Below are 21274 nucleotides of genomic sequence, written 5' to 3'. Positions count from 1 at the left end.
TGTTTCTGGTACAGGACCCAAGGCGTGTCCTGCCATGTCTGAGCCTGAACGCAGCTCGGAGCCTTCGCGCCCTCCTGCCCAGGGCCTGGCGCTTGGCCACAAAATGGTGGATAGGCATGTGGCAGAGCCTGCTGGGCAGCCATTTTGGATTCACCTCAGGGCCTGCCCATGCTCTCGCCCATTGAATGAGACTTGCAAGAAGGTTCCAGTCCCCTTCCCTCTGGAAGTGGCACTATATGGTACAGGCATCTGGTCTCCTCTGGGGTACATCTACCCATCGCAGTCTTATGGCTACATGCCTCAAGTGCCTTAGTGTTTTGACTTAGAGCGGAGACCCAATGCTTCCTCCTCCTCATGCATTCTCCATAGATGACGGGGCTCCTAAAGGACACAGTGAAGGAGGTGGTTTCTGCAGGTGTTGCTTCCCCAGCTCCCTCCTCTGGGCCCTCCGCCTGTTCCTCCGTGTCCGGTACCAGTGCCTGTACTACTCCCTCCCGTTCCAGGCCTTATTGGTTGTCCAGATCCCTCCACCTCCTCCTGTGCCACCAACGCCTCCCCCTCAATAGCTGTTGGACCTGTCTTCGGCTCCGGACCTTGTGGTGACTCCGTTGGCACCTGTGTCCCAGGACCCGGACTCCCCTCTGTTTGTAAAAAAAAAAAAAGGGGGTACTGGGATGATGACACCCACGACAATGAACCCTCAGCATCTGTAGAGGCCTTTCATGACAGCCTTCAGGGCCTGGCAGAGTTCTTGGGGGTCCCTCTACCCGACAAAGCCCCCAAAGGGTCGGGAGTGCTAGTAGAGGTTTTGGGCAAGCGCACCACGGTCTACTCCAGCATCCCTCTCCAGAAAGATGTCCTGCAGGTGGCAAAAAATGTCTGGGAGAAGCCCTGGGCCAATGCCAGATGACCAAGAAGTTGACAGCAGGGGATCCAGTCCTCCTGGCCTCACATCCTCGGGCGCATTATTCATTGGTGGCTGCGGCCTTGCTCTATTCTAAACCATCATCTTCGTCGTCTTCCTCCTCGGGAGCCACCTCCAGTTGTCTCTCCAAGGAAGAGAAGGAAAGAAGGAAGTTCCTTGAGTTTCTGGGCAAACACTTTTATGCCATATTCGGACTACATCAGCGGCGAGCCAATGCCTACGCCCTTTTAGCCGCGGCTAACCAGAAGCTGTCACGGGAGCTCAGGGAGTATCTGCGTCCTTCAAGGCAGGTCTGGCAGATGCCCGGGTTGTTGCGCAGGACCTCAGGGAGTCTTCGGTCTCCCACATACACAGCCAGCAGAGGGCTGTGCCTGGGTGTCCAGATGAGAAGGACGGCGTGGATGCATGCCACTACATTTCCGTCTGATCGGTTCCTAGATCTGCCCTTTGAGGTTGTGGACCTCTTTCATTCGTTGACAGATGACGAGTTGACAAAGAAAACCACCAAGTAAACCGCCAAGTCCTTGGCCATCCTGACAAAGCCAGGTCAGAAGTCCTTCCCTCGATCTCAGGGCAGGACCGGACTTAAGCCCCATGCGTTCACCTGCTTCAAGGGGTTCTACGCAGAGGCCTGCAGGTCGCCCAGCGACAACAGGAGGAAGCAGCAGAGGACTTTGCACAGGTTTTTCGGCTCCCCCTCCTCTGCGCCCTCCTCAGCCACCAAGAAGCAGTGACGTCATGGTTGGGGAACACAGCTCCCCAGTAGGGGGCCAGCTGGCTATTTTCCAGGACAGCTGGAAGCGTTATTTCAAGAGTCCATGGATCCTTTCTGTAGTCTCCACAGGCTTCAGTCTCCCTCTCCCTCTTCCTCATCCTCTACTTCAACCATCCTCTCCTCCTAAACGTCAGACCTTTTTACTGGAGATCCTTTCTCTTTTGGAGATGCAGGCGGTCGAACCGGTTCCTCAATCAGACAGGGGCTCCGGCTTTTACTCCAAGATGTGTGCAGTACCCAAGAACCAGGCTGGCCTCAGGGTAGTCCTGGACCTGTCATTTCTCAATCTGTCTTTACCGCTTGAACGCTTCAAGATGATTACTCGCGCGCACATAGCAGAATCCCTGTGCGCAGAGGACTGGATGTGTTCGCTAGACCTCAAGGATGTGTACCTTCATGTCCCCATTTACCAGCCACATCAGAGGATTCTGTGGTTCACGATTGTCGTACCACTTCCAGTACATGGTGCTACCTTTTGGCCAAAGTTCGGCCCCTCGTGTGTTCACAAAACTGATGAATGCAGTGGTTGATATCCTTCGCCTGGATGGCAATCACTTATACCCGTATCTGGACGACTGGCTAGTCGGGGCCAGCTCCCCCGATAGTGCAACGTCTGGCGGACGTTCTGCACCAGCTGGTGATTTCCCTCAACCGGCGGAAGTCGCAGCTGACTCCCTCCCAGGATCTGGTTTTCCTGGGAGTGCGCTGGGACACAGCGGCTCAGTGGGTGTTCCCCACTCCCGAGAGAGTCATTTCCCTCCGCAAGGTGGTGGGGTACTTTAAGGCCAACTCGACCACCTCGGCATGGTGGTACCAGTACCTTCTGGCACTGATGGCATCTTGCATGCTCATGGTGCAGCACACCCACCAGAAGATGAGGTGTCACCTGGCTGCCAACTGGGACCAGCAGGTGGTGGTCTCAGTCGGACAGGTGGCTGTTGGACTGTAATGTGGCAGCCCCCTTTACCCGGCCGGAGCCCACCCTGGTGGTGATCACCGATTCCTCTTTTGGGTTGGGGGGGCTACTGTGGAGGGCTACTGCATTCATGGTGCTTGGTCCCGGGCGGAAACCCTATAGCATATCAATCTGCTCAAGCTCAGGGCAGTGGGCCTGGCGCTCAAAGATTGAGAATTGGTACCTCGAAAACAACGAGGTACAAACAAGGGCACAGCAAAGACAACAAAACAGTTGTAAAGTTATTACATTGGAAGTCCAAAAGGAACTCAAATGACTCTTAGGAAGAGGTGTTAAAAAACAAAGGTAATTTTATACTTTCTCAGAATTCAAACAGCATAAGGTATTAGTATCAACTTATGATTCAATAAACAATAACAAAAACATCAATTTACATGGATTTCATAGTTATACAATCAAATCAGAATTTATACAGGTTTCAAAAGTACCAAAAGGTTCTCTAAAAGAGAGGAAATGTCCAGATATCTTGATAGGCGATGTCTGTTTACATAGGGACTAGACTCGTCCGCCTATCTTCTACTGCACATTTCGGGCATAAAGCCCTTCTTCAGGTATAGGTATCTGGAACAATCGTTTTGAAATCGTAATAAGGCTAAATACTATTTAATAAAAGAACTAATATTAATGTTAATTCATTAAATATAAACGAATAAAGTTGGTGTCGCTGCACTAACCTGCAGAAGTACTCGCACACATATAATATCTTTCATTCATTCTGCTTCTGAAAGGAATACAAATTCTGTGAATAAAAAGCAAATGCCTAAGATTACTAGATCTGACAGGGTATGAGATTTATTATTTAAAATGTGCTGGTCTCCAGCGGGACAAGTCGCTGAAAAAGTGCTGTGTTCCACTGAGAGACCAACCTCTGGTTATAAGAAATCTTGGCTTCCTTGTTGGTTCGAAATAGACTCATCCGCTGTACGGATGTTGTGGCGTGTCCCGGAAGGAGATTGGATAATTTCGTAATGTCTTACAATGTTCTGCAACTGGTGCATAGGGTAGTGCTGAAATGGCATATTAGCTAAAGTCAGTATCTGTTAAACCCATAATTTAACAGATGACATACCCCATGTGTCAAAATGGCCTGGACGTTGCTTCATGAGAAAACAGTATCCAGCTTTGTCGTAAGTTCTTATTAGTTCAATCCCATAACGTCTTTTTGGATGAATTCAAATGCCGCCATCAATATTGATAAGTCTACAATGTAAGTTTAAAAGTGTGTCGGGGCTAAACGTGACTAACCCTATTATATATCATTAATTTAGATCAAGTCCGCTTTAAAGGAAAGTAACATTTATCTTACCTGACGTATACTGTATGTGTCGGGAGATACTTCACTCGCGAGTGCTGGCTGAGGAATTGCCTTTTACGGACACTCGTTATTCCAAACATGACTGGTCAAAAGGGGCGTGCTGCAAATCATGAAATGCACGGGTCTCAGTATTGCTATTAATGCCTCAAAATTAGGTTTCATTACAATGGTAGATTAAACACGCTATCGTTAAGTAACAATGTATTTTCATGTAGATAGAGGTGTTCAAACGCTTCTACTGCAAACTGCCTCTGTTACTGTTCGTCGCTAGGCGAAGATTCCGGGCTACTCCTAAGTAGAAACTAGCAGCTCCCATGGCCTTTATTAACCGCCATCTTGGAGGTATGATCGAACTAATGCCATTGATACGGTCTCATGTGTTCAAAAGGTAGAACATTTTCGATTAGCTCGGTGAGATAAGTAATGTATGAGGATAATAACATTACTGAGTGGAATTAACGTTTTCCCTTTCAAATTATTACTGGAAAACCTATTATCAGTCAATGGCAATGATGTTACTGAGGCATGCCTACATATTTTTAGACAAGGGGAACGTTGTTTATACGAAGTAAAAATTTCAATTTTGTCAACAGGTTAACATCACAGCAATAATTGCACAGTAAACAGCGTTTATACATCTATCTGGAACTGAAATCAACTTATATATGCAATGCAGATGTAAAAAGTAAAGTAACTTCAACATCTACAATAGCTGCAGATGGTACAGTCAGTTAATGTACTGTTGACCAGTCAGACAAGGAAAACAGCTAAATGGTTGTGTGTGAATTGGGGTGTCATTTGAGATTCTGTCATAACAATATAGATCCCAGTCCAGGTTCATCCCTCTTGGATGCATGGAGTCTAATTGTTGGCATTACAATTGTAGTCTGCCACCCAATCGAGTATTCTCCCTTTATTGTGGGTGGGCGAGTTGATTCTTTGGGTAAGGTCTAGTTTTGACAAAATCTTGGCAGTAGTAATGGCATGTTTATCAAGTAAATCATTAAAGCCCAAATTGAGGTCACCTAGTAGGAGTACTTGTGAAGTATTTTTGAGGTTATTTGAGAAAATGGTGGAAATATCCTCCTCAAAGGTCCCGATGGGGCCAGGGGGTCTGTAGATGAGATGGTTAAGGTTCTGGGAGTTGGCTAAAGGTAATTTAGCTGTAAGGGCTTTGCAGGAGTGGATGTCATGGGAAGGAACTAGTCTCGAGGATAAACTGGATTTGAAGATGATGGCAAAGCCACTGCCTTACGCTTCATGCCTATCCTGTTTTAGGATTGAGTAGCCGTCAGGAACTGCTAGCATGAGCATGGGGCCTGCTGCTTGTCGAAGACACCGACCTCGGTGTCGACGGAACCTTCGTCGACAGCGTCGACGAAACCTTCGAAGAAGGATTTGAGGTCTTTGCTTTCTCGAGGGTTCATGACGCGCTCGAGAAGCTTCCTTTGCCGGGTGCTGCGACTCGCAGCGTTTTGGACCTTCGGGTCTTTCGACCAGAGCATCGCTCTCTGCAGTTTTCGAGGGGGTCGAGGCAGCTTTCTCGAAGACGCTCATCATATTTTTTCGGAATTCCTCCCATTCAGCCCGGGAACTATGCTTCGTGGGGCAAAGGATTCTCTTAGGTGAAACGGAGGACGAAGAAGGGGATCTTCGGCGTCTCCTTTTCGAGTGCTTCGATCTCGAAGAGTGATGGGACCCGCTTCGAGACCTGGAGCGCGAATGGTGACGAGGAGACGAATGTCTCGACTTCATCGAGGAAGAAGAAGCTTTAGAAGTCTTACCTTTTTCCAGCTTCCCCCTATGCTCCTTCAGGGCTTTAGCTGTTATGGACATACAGTCCTCACACTCCGAACAATGGTGATCAGCTCCCGAACACCACAGACAGACCCTGTGAGGGTCCGTTAGCGACATCTTTTTTCCACAGTCTCGGCATTTTTTAAAGCCGGACCGAGGGGTCGTCGGTTCAGACGAGGAAGCCATCGAGTATGGATCGAATATCTCGAGGAAAATGGAATAATATATCTACGAAACTGAGCAACGATATTCCGAGGCACTGAGTAAACGCGTAAAAACGGAACTGAGCAACGGACGCTGCGCGCAGCCTTTATAGGTAGGATGACGTCGATACGGCGGCTGTCGAGGGACATCGACTCGGCGGACGTCGACGCGCAGCACCCTCTAGAGAGAAAACATTTCCGAGGCCAGCAAAGCTGGAAAGAGATATCTAAGATAAGGAATACGTCGGAGGACACAATCCCTTCGATGGGACGATCTAGTGTTTGTCTCGGCAGCCCTCATTCTCTCTCTGCAGTGGTGGTCAAGGGAAAATCTCTTGCAAGGGAAAACCTTCACCACCCCCGCAGTAGAGGCCACTCTCACCACAGACGCATCTCTGACGGGCTGGGAGGCTCAACGCCTTCATCATATGGCGCACAGCGTTCGGTCCCCACAAGTAGCACCCAATCGCATAAACCTGTTGGAACTGCTAGCAGTGTTCAAGGCCCTGAAGGCCTTTCAAACACACCTACTGGGAAAGACAGTCCTAGTCCTCACGGACAGTAACACGGCCATGTATTACCTGAACAAGCAAGGGGACCCTCACTCTCCAGGGCTATCCAAACTGTCACATAACATCATATGGAAATGGAGGAGAAGATGTTCCTCCTGCCACAACACGTACCAGGGGAACTCAATCTTCTGGCGGATGTGCTCAGCAGAGACTTTCCACTACCCGTAGAGTACGAGTGGCGATTGCATGAAGTACCCCTTGGTACTTCATGCAATCGCCACTCGTACTCTTCGCAGACTGGGGCTTTCCAGTGATCGACTTGTTTGCGACTCTGGAGAACGCACAATGCCCAGATTACGCCTCCAGGTACCCGCAGAACTGCTCCAAGGGGAACGGACTCTGGATAACATGGTCAGGGAAATGTGTCTATGCTTTTCCCCCCTGACTCCCCTACTCAACAAGATAGTGCACAGGGTGCACCAGGAACCAGTGATGATGATGATTCTGGTGGCACCAATGTGGGCCCGCTAATCTTGGTTCTCATCTTATGGCAATGTCCGTCTCCCCTGCGAGGAAGCTGCCATGCCTGTACAACATGCTGTCACAAGACAAGGGGGATGGGGGGAACACTTCATCCATGCCCGCAAACTCTCAACTTAGCAGCCTGGCTCCTGAGGTCATAGAGTTTGGACACCTCCAACTCCCTCAAAGATGTATGGACATGCTTAGAGAAGCACGAAAACCTAACTCCACAAATTGCTACTCCAGCAAATAGAAATGCTTTTCATCTGGTGCAATGCCAAGAGCATCAATCCTATTGAATGCTCACAAATACATATTGTCCTTACCTGACTCGTCTATTAGATTCAGGCCTGGGTTTCATTTCCTTAAAAGTCCACTTAGCTGCACATTCAGCTTACACCACGTCCCAGAAGGTTTTGTGGTGGAAAATTGCAGTAATCAAAGCTTTTATGGAGGGGGTTAAAAAACTTCATCCCCCTATCTCCAACCCAGCTCCCGGATTGGACCTGAACGTTGTACTGACTAGACTAATGGGACTTCCCTTTGAACCTATGCATAAGGCTAACCTTGAAGCACTCACTTACAAGACCACCTTCCTGGTGGCAGTCATATCAATATCAATTAGGAGAGTTGGTGAGCTGCAGGCCCTTTCAGTTCAAGACCAATTTGTCACGATTCATAAGGATAAGGTGGTCCTGCGCACTCGGCCATGATTTGCGCCTTAATTAATTTCAAATTTTCATGTGAACCAATCAATAGAACTACCCACCTTTTTCCAGAACCCCACTAACGTGGCAGAAAGAAGCCTCCACACACTTGATGTTAGGAGAGCAGTGATCTATTATCTGGAGAAAACAAAACCACTAAGAAAAACAAACCAATTTTTTGTTTCAGTGGCAGCTAGTAGAGAAGGGGACCCTGTCTCTAAATCAGCTATTTCAAAGTGGATCGTAAACTTCATCACACTGTGCTACACTCTTGCTAAGAGAGATCTGCCCTTCAAGCCTAGAGCACACTCTACTCGGAGCACGGTGGCTTCCATAGCATTAATTGCAAATGTTCCTTTTGAGTCCATTTGTAAAGTGGCAACCTGGAGTTCTGTACACACCTTTGCACAACACTACTGCCTGGATACACACTCTAGGTCTGATTTTCAGGTGGGACAAGCAGTGCCAAGACATCTCTTTGCTACTGTTCCTTCACACATCCCGCCACCATCTCTGGGTACTGCTTGCTAGTCTATGCACACCATGTGATTCTAAACAGATTAACAAGCATCAGAAGGCATGCATTACTTACTGTACTAGCATTTCTGATGATTGCATTTGTGTTACGCTCACCTCGTTCCCACAGGGGCGTCGATCGAACCCGGACAGCAGCGGCCTCCACCAACTTGAAGCGTAGGGCAAAGATGGCTGTCTGGATGGACCCGCCTAGTCTCGTGTGCTTGACTCGTAGGAATATTCTCCTGTAGATGGAGAAAGGGATTTAGTCCCGTGGATTTGAGTGCAGACCCCTCCCCACTGCTCCCGCTCTCCCCGCTGGCCACCTCCGATATTCCCACTTAGTGTCCTCACCTTATGTTTTTAATGGATGAGCTCTCCATCCTGCATGGCTTGCAGGGGCGCGCATACCAGTTACTTCACTGGTTTGGGGTATTGGAGTGCTGGAAGATTATTGACTCTGGAGTTTACCAAGTTTAAAGAGTTCAATATGTCCAATGCTCACTCTTGCACCCCTTGGTGATTTTGCGGCAACAAATACTGTCTGGTGGTTGCTGGTGGCGTTCAGGTAAGAGTCTGTATTACCCAACACTAGCCGGTAAAGTTGCATGAGTTTAATTTGTTGTTTTTTCATCCCTTCATCGATCCGGCGTAAGAAGATGCGGTGTATTGAAGGATAATGCCTCCGGTGGTGAATCCGGTAAACCTTGTGGTAAAATGATTGTCTTTGTAGTCTCTCTAGGCTCACCTCGCTATTCCTTTGTCTTTTTTTCTCAGGTGTTGAAGATCGCCGAAGAAAATGATGGAGGCAGCGACGAGTCGAAGATGCTTTGAATTGGTGAGAATGGAGCGGCACTGCATCTGCGAAGCGATGCGTGTCGAAGTAATGTCCCTTCAGGCTCCGTATGGTGCAAGATCCTGAATCGGGTAAGGAATTAGATTAATGTCCGTAACCTAACCTCTTCTCCCATTTTCCCCTTTCTTCTAGGAGCTCCAGATGCGAGGCGGGCTGGATGCAGGTTCGCAGGCACGGTGAGCATTACGCTGCAGAATGCAGAATAACGCGAAGCGTGTGTTGTAGATCGGGCGTGGTTTAAATAGCCTCAAAAGTAGTCCCAGGTAAGAAGTCCCTAGAACCACACCTGAGTAAAAAAAATAGTCCTTGCAGAAAAATAGTCCCTTCCAGGTCTCACGTTGGCCTGGATGCATGTGCAGCATGGTCTGCCTGAGGTAAGTGATGACCATGAGCCTGGCGCCTTAGGCGCCAAGACTGAACCCAGATAGCCCCTAGCCGAGGCTTCTGAGGTTTTGCTAAATGTCTGGATGCATGCTTCCGGGGCGGATGGGCTAGGTCCAGATGCCCGGGGGTAGGCATCATGACAATTTGCTTAGATTCACATGCGCCCACCCTTCCTCCCCACTTGGAGTAGAAGGAACATAGACAATATATATATATATATATATATATATATATATATATATATATATATATATATTCTCTCTCTCACACTTTCTCTCACACTCTCTCTCTCTCTCTCTCTCACTCTCTCTCTCACTCTCTCTCGTCATAAGGCTCCCTCACGGCAGAAAAAACACAAATCGGACGGACCTCGATGAGTGAGGGATTTTGGGTATACTACACGTCACGTTCGGGATAGTGTTACAGGCACGCCTATGTCGATGTCCCCTTTCGATCTTCGAAAGAAAGCTGCAATACTCTGCGATTACCACTAGATGTCGCACTATATGCACAGCATGTGAATCTAAGCAGATGCAATCATCAGAAATGCTATTACGGTAAGTAATACATGTTATATAGTGATCTCATGAGCTTAGGACATGCGTTATCCAAATCCATTTCGTAGCCCAAAGCCTGTTTCAAAACCCAGTACTTGGTTAGCTGGGCACTCAAGACTTCATATTCTGTCTTTGCTGAGTACGCATTTTTTACAAATCATTTTGAGTTACCATCCATGCTGTCAGGCTTGGACTAGTATTCACGCAAACCAGTGCTATGGAGCTCTTTTTTTTATATTGAAACCATGGCAACAAAATACCTCCCTCTTGCACCCTTATTTTGTCGAGGGCCTCCCTATCCAATTGTAAGACCCAGCGATGAAAGCAATGTTGCAGAGCTGCCTGTAATACCAGGAGTTGCAGAATGGATTGCAATACCCGGAGGGGAGGATTGCTGTGCAGATTGTAAGACATGGAGCAGAGTGATGAATGTCATCTCCTGGAAGAGAGGGGTTGAACGTAAGACCTGGCTAAGGACTGACTGTAAAACCTGGAGGCCAAAGGAGACTGAAAGCCTGAGACTACAAATATAGAAAATGGACCTAGCCACAGCCCTACTCAAGAAAAGGGCAGAGAAAGCAAAGGCATAGGCTTTTGATAAGGGAAAGACAGAGAAGATGACAACGGCTCGGACCAAAAGGGAAGGCAGAACAGGAAAGGGCAGAGCCACTGACTAAAAAGGGGTGGAGGCCCTGAACAGAGTCGCAAGAAGTGCCCCCAAAGGTGGCAGTGAATAGAAGGGTAGAGACTCAGGTCTAAGAGACAGAAATTGATGAGAAGGTGAAGGAAGAAAAAAGTTCCCGAAAACTAATCCAGGAAAGAAGAACCTACAGTGTCCTTGTGAAGTATTGGGCAACACTGTAACAAACCCCAGCAATCTTGAGCCTTAAATAAAAAACAAACTTGAATGTCCTCATTGCATTATTTGTTACAACTTGCGACATAAAGGAGAAACAGCTTTTGCCAAAACAAATGTGTCTACTGTTCCAGGCACTGCTTGCGCCCATTCTCTGGGATCTGAGCTCAGAAAGACTGAGAAAGTCCTACCACATAGATGTTTTAATTGGAGGGCCCCCTGGCGTTTGTTGCGAGTTGGTATATTGAGGGCAGAGGTTAAACTGATTTCAAAATGCCAGACACCCCCTTTGTAAGCTTGCGCAGTGGGGCTGCGGCGTGGTCTAAAACAGCAGTTGCCTGGAGTTACTAGTTTTTGCAGCCCTTAGCTAGTCAAGAAATGCTCTCCCGTTGCACACACCTACAATGATCAGTCTTTTGGCCCGACCCCCTCTGCCCTTGGTAACAGATGAGCATTTTGGTTGTTAGGAGTCAGTTCAGAGTTGCAGATGTAGCGTAGAGCGTGGAAGACCAATGAGTTGGAAAGGAGATCAATAGGGAGAAGGAGAGGCATTGTAGAGGAGAGTTAGGAGTAGAGAATGTAGGAAAGAAAGAGAAAAGAGTAGAGTACGTGAAGGAAGGGAAGAGGTGCAGATTAGATAAATGTGGAGGTGACGAAAAGAGGGGTGTGGAGGAGGCACAGAGGAAGGGACAGACTGGAGTGGGGGAAGAAGGGAGAAAGAACTAAGAAGTGACAGGATGAAACTACATTTAAAAGGGGAGGTAAGACATGCCTAAAACACAGGACCATTCTAAGATTTGTGATGTCTTGTAGGAATAGCCCAAGAAGCTAGTCCAGGTCTAGTTGGAGGAAATAGACCTACCTAGCTCAACCAGGAGTGGAAGGACAAAAGTACCATGGGGTCCAACCAGCAGCACTTGACATGGTGCCGGACTTCCTTCACCACACCACAGACTGGGAACAAAGCGGATGTGCCTAGTAGGAAAGTATTTTCCAACTAGGACAGTGATCTTGACTCGGGGAAGGAGCAGTAGCCAGCTTGCTAAGAAGGTTGAGACACCTTAGAGGCATTGTAAGAGGATTCAATTCAACACCACAGCTAAGTCAACGCCTAGTCTATAATACTGAATGAAAACCCTTATTGATATATCTTTGTCCAGTTCATGCGTTCTGGATGACTACCCCTATATAACACCCCTCTCTTGGAATCCTCCTGACCCCACTGAGCCAAGAAGTAGTTCTGTTTTGCAAGTTAAAAGGTTTATTTGATAATTTAAACAATAGATATAGATATCACGCTTTATAGTAAATTAATAATTGAATATCACACTTAATCTGATATGATAAATATTAACAACGGAGAATCTGGCACTAGCACACTTCTTTATAATCACTAATGAGTTGACATGAAATGGATAAGATAGCACACTGGTAAATAGGAACAAAAGAAGAAGGTGGTAAAGAATGCTTTATGTAAGCTCAGGTGGATGCACTATTCAATGAATGCAGTACAGAAAATACTCCATATGATTTCAACCAAACAATGTAATCACTTTTCTCTGGCTATTCACTCCCCCCCCCTTTTTGGGATGCAAGGAAATGGGAGGAAAGCACACAGTTCTCAGAAATGCAATCAATGTAATTCAGTTCAATCCCCCCCAAGCACGCTTAAAGAAAACAGATAGGAGTTTTGAAAACACAGGCCCAAATACTTTTATATGTGCTAGCAATGGATGAGAAATATGCTGGAAATGCTTTTAATTCCCTTTCAGAGGTTCAGGGTGAGTGATATCTAGTTAATATTAGCTCAGGCTCACTCTTGCAATGATTCAGGGATAGTTTTTATGAGGCAAACGATTTTCTGGCAAATGGAAGGCAAGCAGCAGCTGATTTTTACACGTGAAGAAATTTGCAAATCGCGGTAAAATTCGCGAATGCGCCGAGCGCTATTACAGAGGAACTACAAGGACTATCACTACTGTTTTGGGGTCCTAAGAAAGCCTAGGATCTCAGCTTCCAGATGAAAGTTACTGCAAGTCTCTAAGACAAATGGTCGCGGAGATATGAGCGATTTAGTAAAGGTCGTTTTTGGTTTTGCAAATTTTAAACGCAGCACTTTTTCAGTTTTAAAAATGATGGCAGGATAACACAATTGCTAAGCTGCAGTTCTACTTAGATTAAAAATGGATTGAATTATATGATTTTAACTAAGAGATGTGTGCTGAGTTTTGCTGAGTACTCACAAGAGATTTTAAACAGGAAGGCGGCTTTGTCACGATCTGGTCAACAGGTCTGGACTTCGGACGGTCTCTGGGCACAGCGTCTGGTCTCTGGAACTGCTAACATGGGTCTGGGTCAGCTCTGCTCTCTCTCTGGGTACAGCACTGCTTCTGGATTCTGGAGATTGAGGGATTTGAAGTCTCTGTTTATCTTGGAGTCTAAGTGTTGGCTCTTTGAAGTTTGATGGAGGTAAGTATGGATTTTTCCGGCAGAGCTTCCAGCTGCAGATGGAAATGAAGGTCTCTACCTAAGTTTCAGTAGTCCATTTATATGTTCTGCAAGTGGGTGTGTGTGTTGGTCATAACTAAACCTGCCCCTCTCACTTGTCATTGGTCCAGCTTTCATTTCTCCCCTGATTGGGGGAGCTAAGTTGTGTCAGAGTGATGTCAGCCATTTATGATCTCTTGAAAAAACTCCCCTGTCATCTGTGCACCCAAATCTATATATGATCAAAACACATATTTCACAGTTACACAGTTGTTTGAAATTACATACCCATGTCACATATCACATGAGGTATACTCTGTCCCAAATCTGCTGTTTCTAGGAGCTTGCATTCAGAAATGGCACATATTTCACTTTTTAACTGATTTTGCCATTTCTGACATTGACCCCACTTTACATACATGTGCGCAGGGAGTAGGGACATTAATTGATGAAGTTTCAGATTTTTAACATGCATACATTTAGACTAATATCCACTTTTCCGCTAAAACCCCCCCTGAACATACCACCGGTTCTAAAAACCTCTTAAACTGTGGGCAGAAAAATCACAAGAATTATGGTATCATTTATAAAATTTTCACATGTCCGCTCTATGAATGATCCATCTTTTTAAAGTTATGTTCTGGCTCCAAAGGGGTGTGGTTTACCCTCAGCACAAGGTTGAATTTCTGGTTTTTCCAGTTCTGCCAAGCCAGCTTGCTCTCACAGGCAGTGCTCCTCCCCTTTCCTTCAGGAGGAAGCCACTTTTTACGACCATTTACGACTCCTGCCATAAACCATCTGCCTGGGTGAAGGGGGTTACATTGTTCAGAGCTCCTGTATTCTGTAGGGGGCTCCCCTTAATTCAATTATCAGAGAGATGGTATATCCTTAGTGTGGCCAGCAAAAGGCAGATAGGCCTGGGAACACAGTTGTGACTCAAGTTTCACTCCTGATGGGGGTAGCTGTCAAGCAAAATCAAGTTCCTTAAGCCAGACTTTCAGCTAACTGTCATGTTTTTTTGTTGCTTTTTAAATTAACTTGCAATTTTACACATGCAGCTAGAATGCTGATTCTAAGTGCAAAACTATGACATTTCAACAGTTACAAAGGCATGTGACACCAAACATAGGTCACTCATTTAATCTAAACATTTTCGATTTTAGTGTCTTTAAATCCAGTGCAACTTAAACTGCTGACTCCATAGCAGTTTTGTTATAAGCATTGTTTTGGGCTCTTCATTTCCCAGATTTTGTAGGCACACAACACTCCATTCTACCAAATGTCTGCTGGTGTCCAGTGAGTTTTTAGATGTGTTGCAATGTTTAAAATAGGCATTTCGAGCCTGCCTTCAGAGAAACACAGGGTGGTTTTAAAGCGCTTTGAAGCTAACCGGCGCTACTGTTTTTCCTTTGGCAACCCATTTCCCTCATGGCAACCCGGCCTATCATTCTCGCACTGGTGGGTGGCAAGTGAGGCAACCATTTTGGTGTGCGCACAAACTGCGCAGCTTTCCTGGATTTCGGCGCACATGTGGGTTTTCCGCCATCTTGAATTTTCTAAGCCCACAGCACCAAATGTTGTAGCATGATAGCTTAAACGTGGGTCAGGACACCCAACAGCATAACATGACCTCAAACTTCTTTTGCATGAAAAAAAGAAATCTGCATGTGAACTTTTACTAGGCCTCAAGTCTTCTACTGATTCATTGGCCATGAAATTGTACTAGCATGAGTGATTTCTCTTTCAGGGTAACATAAAAGCTGAAATTGTCTTGCAATCTTTTTTTATTGGGTTTTTTCATTCTGAAATGTTTTTTTCCCCAGGGTGACTCTGGACGTTTGAGTTTGCCTCCATCTCGTGGCAGTAGTGTGGAGAGTCTGCCAGATATTAGAGGACGTCCACAATCCACCCTTGTTCCATCTGAAAGCAAAAGGTTGAGTGCTGACATGTCAGAAATAGAGGCCAGAATTTCTGCCTCTACAGGTACGTTAGAAAGAATGAGAGAATGAGAAGAGTTAAATATTAAAGATTATATGTTGATGCTATGCATTTAAGAACTATGTAAACAGATTTTATGGATTGCAGTATTTCAAACCACCTAATGCAGACATGTCCTTTCTATGATGAGAATCTTGGCTGCCTGTTGGTCTGCAGTTTGGCTGCCCCATCTCAGGTGTTCCCTAATGCTGTGGGCTTTAGCCTTCACAGCCAAGATGATATCAAACTCAATTGCCATTAACTGCATAAGATGCTGTTAAGATGGATTGCTGAACTCTGACCTGGTGGGTAGAGGTTCAGGAGGCCAGCCTACTTTATTGGAACAGGGTAACCTTCTGGACAAGCCAGACCAATCATGGTAGCTTGGCGGTGGTCAAGACTAGGTCTCAGGAGGGGTGAGGGTGGCTGAAAGACCTCAATGGGCACACAAAGAAAAGAACATTTACAAATCGCTCCCAGTCAGGTGTAGATATATTAAAAATACATATAGATTTATTTCAAGGCCTTTGAGTTTCAACACACAAATCAAATCACAGTAATACTATTAAGCCACCACAATCGTATCTATAAACATATATACAAGACCATTTTGGTTTAAAAGGTTAATGAACGATATGGGTCCACAACCTAAAAGGGGAAGGAAACGGGCAGTGCAAAAGTCTTTAGTCCCTTCTGCATCCAACACTCCTAACTAAGAGGCAGTCCAATCCCTAAGAAGAGTGGAGCCTAATGCTCAAATGTACATGAAATGCCAGCGCACGCAGTAGTTCAAATGGGCAAAAACGAGGTCTCTTCAAGGGTCTGTACAAACTCGGGGAGATGTGTGGGGCGATGAAGAATAGGCTTCCACTATTTGAGGAGGGTCTCCATTTGAGGGCAGAGTTGATTCCAAGAGTTGGCAATAGTTCGCTAGTTCACACTAGCAGTGGAAAGGAGAGGGGCCCGAGGGACCACTCATGCGTACAAATGGCAGGAGGCACTAGGGGCCACCGGTTAGGGTTGCGATTACTCACCGACCCCAGGCGCACTCCGGACCAAACTTCGGCAGTCAAGTCCACTTTGGTGGCAGGTTCAAGTGCGGCAATCTGGCGGCTCTGCGGCTTTCAGCGAAGAAAATACAGTGACGATTCTCAAATGGGACAGTGGCGATTTCTCCGCTCCTGGCGGATGGATCAGGCCAGTTTCACTGCAGCAGGCTTCAGGGGCAAGAGGGGCACAAATGCAGCGCACCTTCAAAGGTCGTCACCACGGCTGGGCGACACGGTAACCGCGTATACTCTGGTTCGAGCGCACTCGTCTCACTTAACACCTGGAAACGCCAAGTGTACGAAATTCGGTGTGAGGGTGCTGTGAACACAGAGCTAGCGATATACCAAGTTTCGAGGGCCTCCTCGAAACTGCGGTGGTATCAGGGAAAAGAGTCTGCGTAAGCTGGTCTGCCCACTGTTTGGCACAGGGACACTTCCGAGAAGGCTTACTTGCATGGTTTGTTGAAGGTGCCGAGAATAGTTGCTCCCACTATTCCAAAGGGTCGAAGCGTTTTCGCAGACCTTCTAGGAGGACCAGATGCAGAGGGATCCCACGGGACGCCAGCGGGCGCAGGGTGCCAAACCTTCCAGTGGGTCACCAGCGGTTCCTCGACTCGGCTTCTTAGTTTCGGGATACTTGCAGAACACCAGAGATCGTCATGGTATGGGTGTCTGGGGCCTTCTCTTATCCAGAATCTCCTTCGCGCCAAAATGAAGAGGACCCAATGGGAGAGCTGCTCACATACAGGCATACCATATGTGGAGCAATCATGGACCACGGTGGTCCCAGGCATTCACAGCACTCCAGACTCTCTTGCACCCAGGATGTGTATTGGAACCAGACGTTCCAGCCCACAATCTGGAGGCCCACCCACAAGGCATGCAGAAGCCCGCAAAAGCTTGCCGTTTCGCTTGAGAATGCATTCCCAAATAAGGACTGACCCGGGTCGGCTCGACCTGGGGAAGGTGAAGGGGCAAGATGGCCAAAGGACAGGAAAAAGAACCTCATGGCATGGCCATTTTGGAGCCAGCCCACCTATTCGTGCCAAACCCAGTAATCGCGGTTTACCTCACAGGAAAGGGTTAAAAATGTACGAAATGATAAGCTGCCACCAGCCCTGTCCAAGGCACATCTGCGCTTCTCCAAAATAATCCTTCGAGAGTATCTAGTGCCTTTGGAAATGACCAATAGACCTAAGTGTACTGTACTGGAAGGTACATTGTACACTTGTTGCAGAAAAGTTGCAACTTTGGAAAGGATTAAGGGAAACAGTCTCCCAGTACTGAATGTCTTAAGGGCATGTCATTTTCCCCATAAGAAGTGAGCGAAAAGCCCAGAGGAGTGCAGCCGAAGGCTGGGCTCCTCTGATAAAGTCAGAGCATGGTGTTAAACATCAGCAAAAAGTTGGGGGGTTCACAACTGGAGGGAAAATTACACATAAATGGGAATCTTTCCTAACAGATGCCATACATAATTAAATTTGACCAGGCCACCATCTTTAACTCAAGACATCATTGTCATGTGGCTATTGCAGATAAAGGGTACAACCTCGGAAAACCATCTGAATTGATCACCGTATGATAACTGTTATATGTGGAATTTGGGCTACCTGCCTCCATGTTTTTAACTCTGCATATTGTGGTGATCTAGCATACATTTGTGCACCTAACATGTGTGACCGGCTCACTGGTGTCTGTCCCGACTCAGAATTGTAGATAAACTCCAACACCACCAATATATCTATTATTGGACAAATGTGAGATGCCATCATCATAGTACATAGGTGCTGGGCGCTGACAGGGTGTAGGTTTTGACAAACCATGCACAATCTGTAGTCCGGTTTACTATTATTTATGTTCCTTCAGTCTCATTTATATGTCTGTACATCTTATCTGTGGAGGGTACACTGTCTGGGAATCGTTTCAGTTGTTGGGGATCCTGCATTATCCGGAATGTGTCTAGGTCCCCCCATCAACTTTGTGTTTGGCAAATACATCAGTAAACTGATCAATTAAATGACTTGAAGCAGGTGCAATAGATTGAGGCTCATCTACTAGGGCCAATTGGTGCATACAGTACAATGAGCATGATTTGTAGGAGAGGGGTTGTCACAGAGAGCCGCTTGGCTGATGATACAATGCTAGGTGTGTATGCATCATCCAACAAGTGCTCAGTTTCCAATGCAACACCAATCCCCCCAGTTTTTGTTCAAGCCACACGTTTACCTTCATCCTTTGAGTCACAGGTAAAATGTTTGCTTCCAGTGTGAATATTAGACCATCCCCGGAGTATATAGTATGAATTGGTGATATGAGTTATTTATAATGTGCTTAATACCCGGAGGTTTCTAAGCGCGGACCCGGGGATCGAACCTGTGTTGCTCCGCTTTGTCTTACTTCCAAGGTGAGCGCGTTGCCCCTGAGCTATCCTCCTGAGACAAATGGTGGCTCATTATTATATCTGGCTAGTCACAGATGTTGCAGTCAGCAAATAATCTACTCCACCACTAAACCCCACCCCTTGCTTGAACCATTGGTCTTTGTCCGAGAGCAAATGTAATGTCAGTAATCTCTTTGGTGATGGCTAATTCTATGAGGTATGTAGGGCACATAGCTTTCGGTATGCCCCTCTTCTATTTAACATTTATTTGACTGTTGTCAAAATCTTCAGACACTACACCCCAGTGCAGCCTTAAAGTATATGGAATTGTCTCACTAAGTAACGTACTCGCTGCTTCCCTTTCTCTGGGTTTACATTTTATGCCATTGCTCTGTGCACATTTGTGCTCATTCCCTTACTACATCATTGCTTTGCCCATACATGAGCTTCTCTGTCTTGTTGTCCCAAAATAGCACCATGGTCTTTTCATCGTCTAGTCTCTTGAAGTCTCTTATCCAATCTCCATGTGGTCTTCATCCTACTCCAAACCCTTCTTGTATAACTTGCCCTTGAGCAAACATCTGTTGTCACCCACTTTCTTTCCACTGTTGCTGTCTAGTTCTCAACTCCTTTCTCAAACTGGCTCTTTCAGGAAGAATGCCTCGAGCTAAGATTTTATGGCTCTTATGTTCTTATGTAATGGCAACCTTTTCAATTAAAAGATGTCATCGCTATGCTTTGCAGTACATTATCCAAATGTCTGTACATTTTCCATGAGTTACCACTGGTCGATCAACGATTATACAAACTAAATGCTTAGCTGTATAACGTCAGTTTAGCCGAGGAGATTAAACATAGCCAGAAAAGGAGGGGCCTCAAAGAAGTCACAAACCTAAGTGCCCTTAAGCCATTTTCCAACAATAAAGGTAGGGTAGGGTGCTGTTCGGGAGGTTGAGTTTTTTCAAAATTTTGTTTCAATCTCGGACAAGGCGATATCATCATATCCCCAAATTTCGCAACCATACAAGGCAGCAGTCAATGTCTGTCTTGCTTAGACATCTAGGACTGTTAGTGGTAGTCCATAGCCTGTTTTTGCATTAATTGCACCCGAGCGTCTTTTGAGTAGTAGCTTACTTTTATTCACTTGGCCTGACCACTTGGCATTCTCTTCAAATATCACACCCTGATAATCATAATAACTCATCTGTTGGAGTCTCTATTCTTCTATTGAAAGGTTACTAGAAATATTGCATACAGGGTAGCATACCTTTACCCTGTTGCCACCCTCCTTCATGGACTTGACCTTCCTCCACAGTATTAACTTGAAGCACCTGCCCATCCTGGAGTTCTTAATCCATGCAGAGCCGGACTGGCCTGCAGCTATCCCTCGTTTCTGAGCTGTTTTTAACTTTTGCTTGTTCACGCTTGTCCCACTCAGTCCCAGATCTGAAAGAAGATACTAGTAGTTCCAATATATTGCGGCAAGCTAGATTTATTATAATAAAATAACAATAAGGTCAGTTGTCTGGCTGTGGATGCGCCAGTGAGACTCTGCCCTCTGTCCCCTAGTACATGCTAATTATACAGGATACTTCTCTAGCCTTGCACACACTCTATACATTGTTTTCACAATTTGTGCATCTCGCTCTACCAGCCTACAGGATGACTAGGTTACCACTCTGAAGTTCCCAGCTCCAATTTCTGAAAAGCTAACACAGTCCCGGCCCATCTACTCCGAATGAGAAGATGCAGGTCAACCGGATAGGAATCGTGTCTGCATATTGTAAAGCTGTAATGGCTGACCACCTCATTCCAATGGGTAGAGGGATTTCTCTACAGTGTTTCCTGGGCAACTCCCTTCTGGAATGGTACCACAGTCTCATCTAACCTAAAATGAGTCTCTTTTCTGAGTACTGCCCTCAATATAGAAAGGTTGGGAGTGCACTTGGTGGAACTCCTAGGGTATTCTACAATACAGATGGGAGAGGCAGCTTCTATGAAGTGTTCTGGGAGGAATCACGAGTGCACGCTGCCACAAGGTGTCTTTGTCTGTGAGGAGATTGGAGCCAGAATGAGCTGGTACTGCTGTCTCCCTGCACTGCACAGAACATTCCCCAGCTTTCATGTATATTCCCTTTTTATAATCTGCAGAGGTAATGAGAGGCGTGTGGATGTGTTGGAGGCGGCGTTATCTCTGTAGAGGATTGCAGCCTAAGTATTCTGCTTGGACCCTGTGTAATGAATCAGAAATATAGACATCGGTTTAGTCTGTCTTAGAACCTAAGTAACAGCTACACAGGTGACTTGAGCGCATTCTTCACGCCACAGATTCCATATCTTTACTGCACTCCCAACGGTACTGTTGATAAGATTTAGGGCCATATCTCGACCCCCTAACAAATCTTGAGAAAATCCGCCCTAGAAAGGTTTGCCTTGACAACACCATGAGCTGAAGATTTGCAAACCATGTCCCAGCTCAT

The 21274-nt window shown here is 46.3% G+C and overlaps 1 protein-coding gene across 14 annotated transcripts in view; it reads left to right on the top strand.

The window, feature by feature from the left end:
• The window catches only part of MAP3K7 (mitogen-activated protein kinase kinase kinase 7), a 1005666-nt gene that overhangs the window by 648004 nt on the left and 336388 nt on the right, over positions 1 to 21274 (top strand). For all 14 annotated transcript variants that reach the window (XM_069606471.1, XM_069606465.1, XM_069606460.1 and 11 more), the window contains exon 11: positions 15212 to 15371. In XM_069606471.1, coding sequence (XP_069462572.1) covers positions 15212 to 15371 — 160 coding nt within the window. The remainder of the gene's footprint in view (positions 1 to 15211; positions 15372 to 21274) is intronic.

The sequence above is a fragment of the Ambystoma mexicanum genome, chromosome 4p (assembly GCF_040938575.1).
Source record: "Ambystoma mexicanum isolate Mex_15411 chromosome 4p, UKY_AmexF1_1, whole genome shotgun sequence".
Lineage (NCBI taxonomy): Eukaryota > Metazoa > Chordata > Amphibia > Caudata > Ambystomatidae > Ambystoma > Ambystoma mexicanum.
Note: the sequence above shows the minus strand (reverse complement) of the source record. Positions and strands in the feature narration are given on the sequence as shown.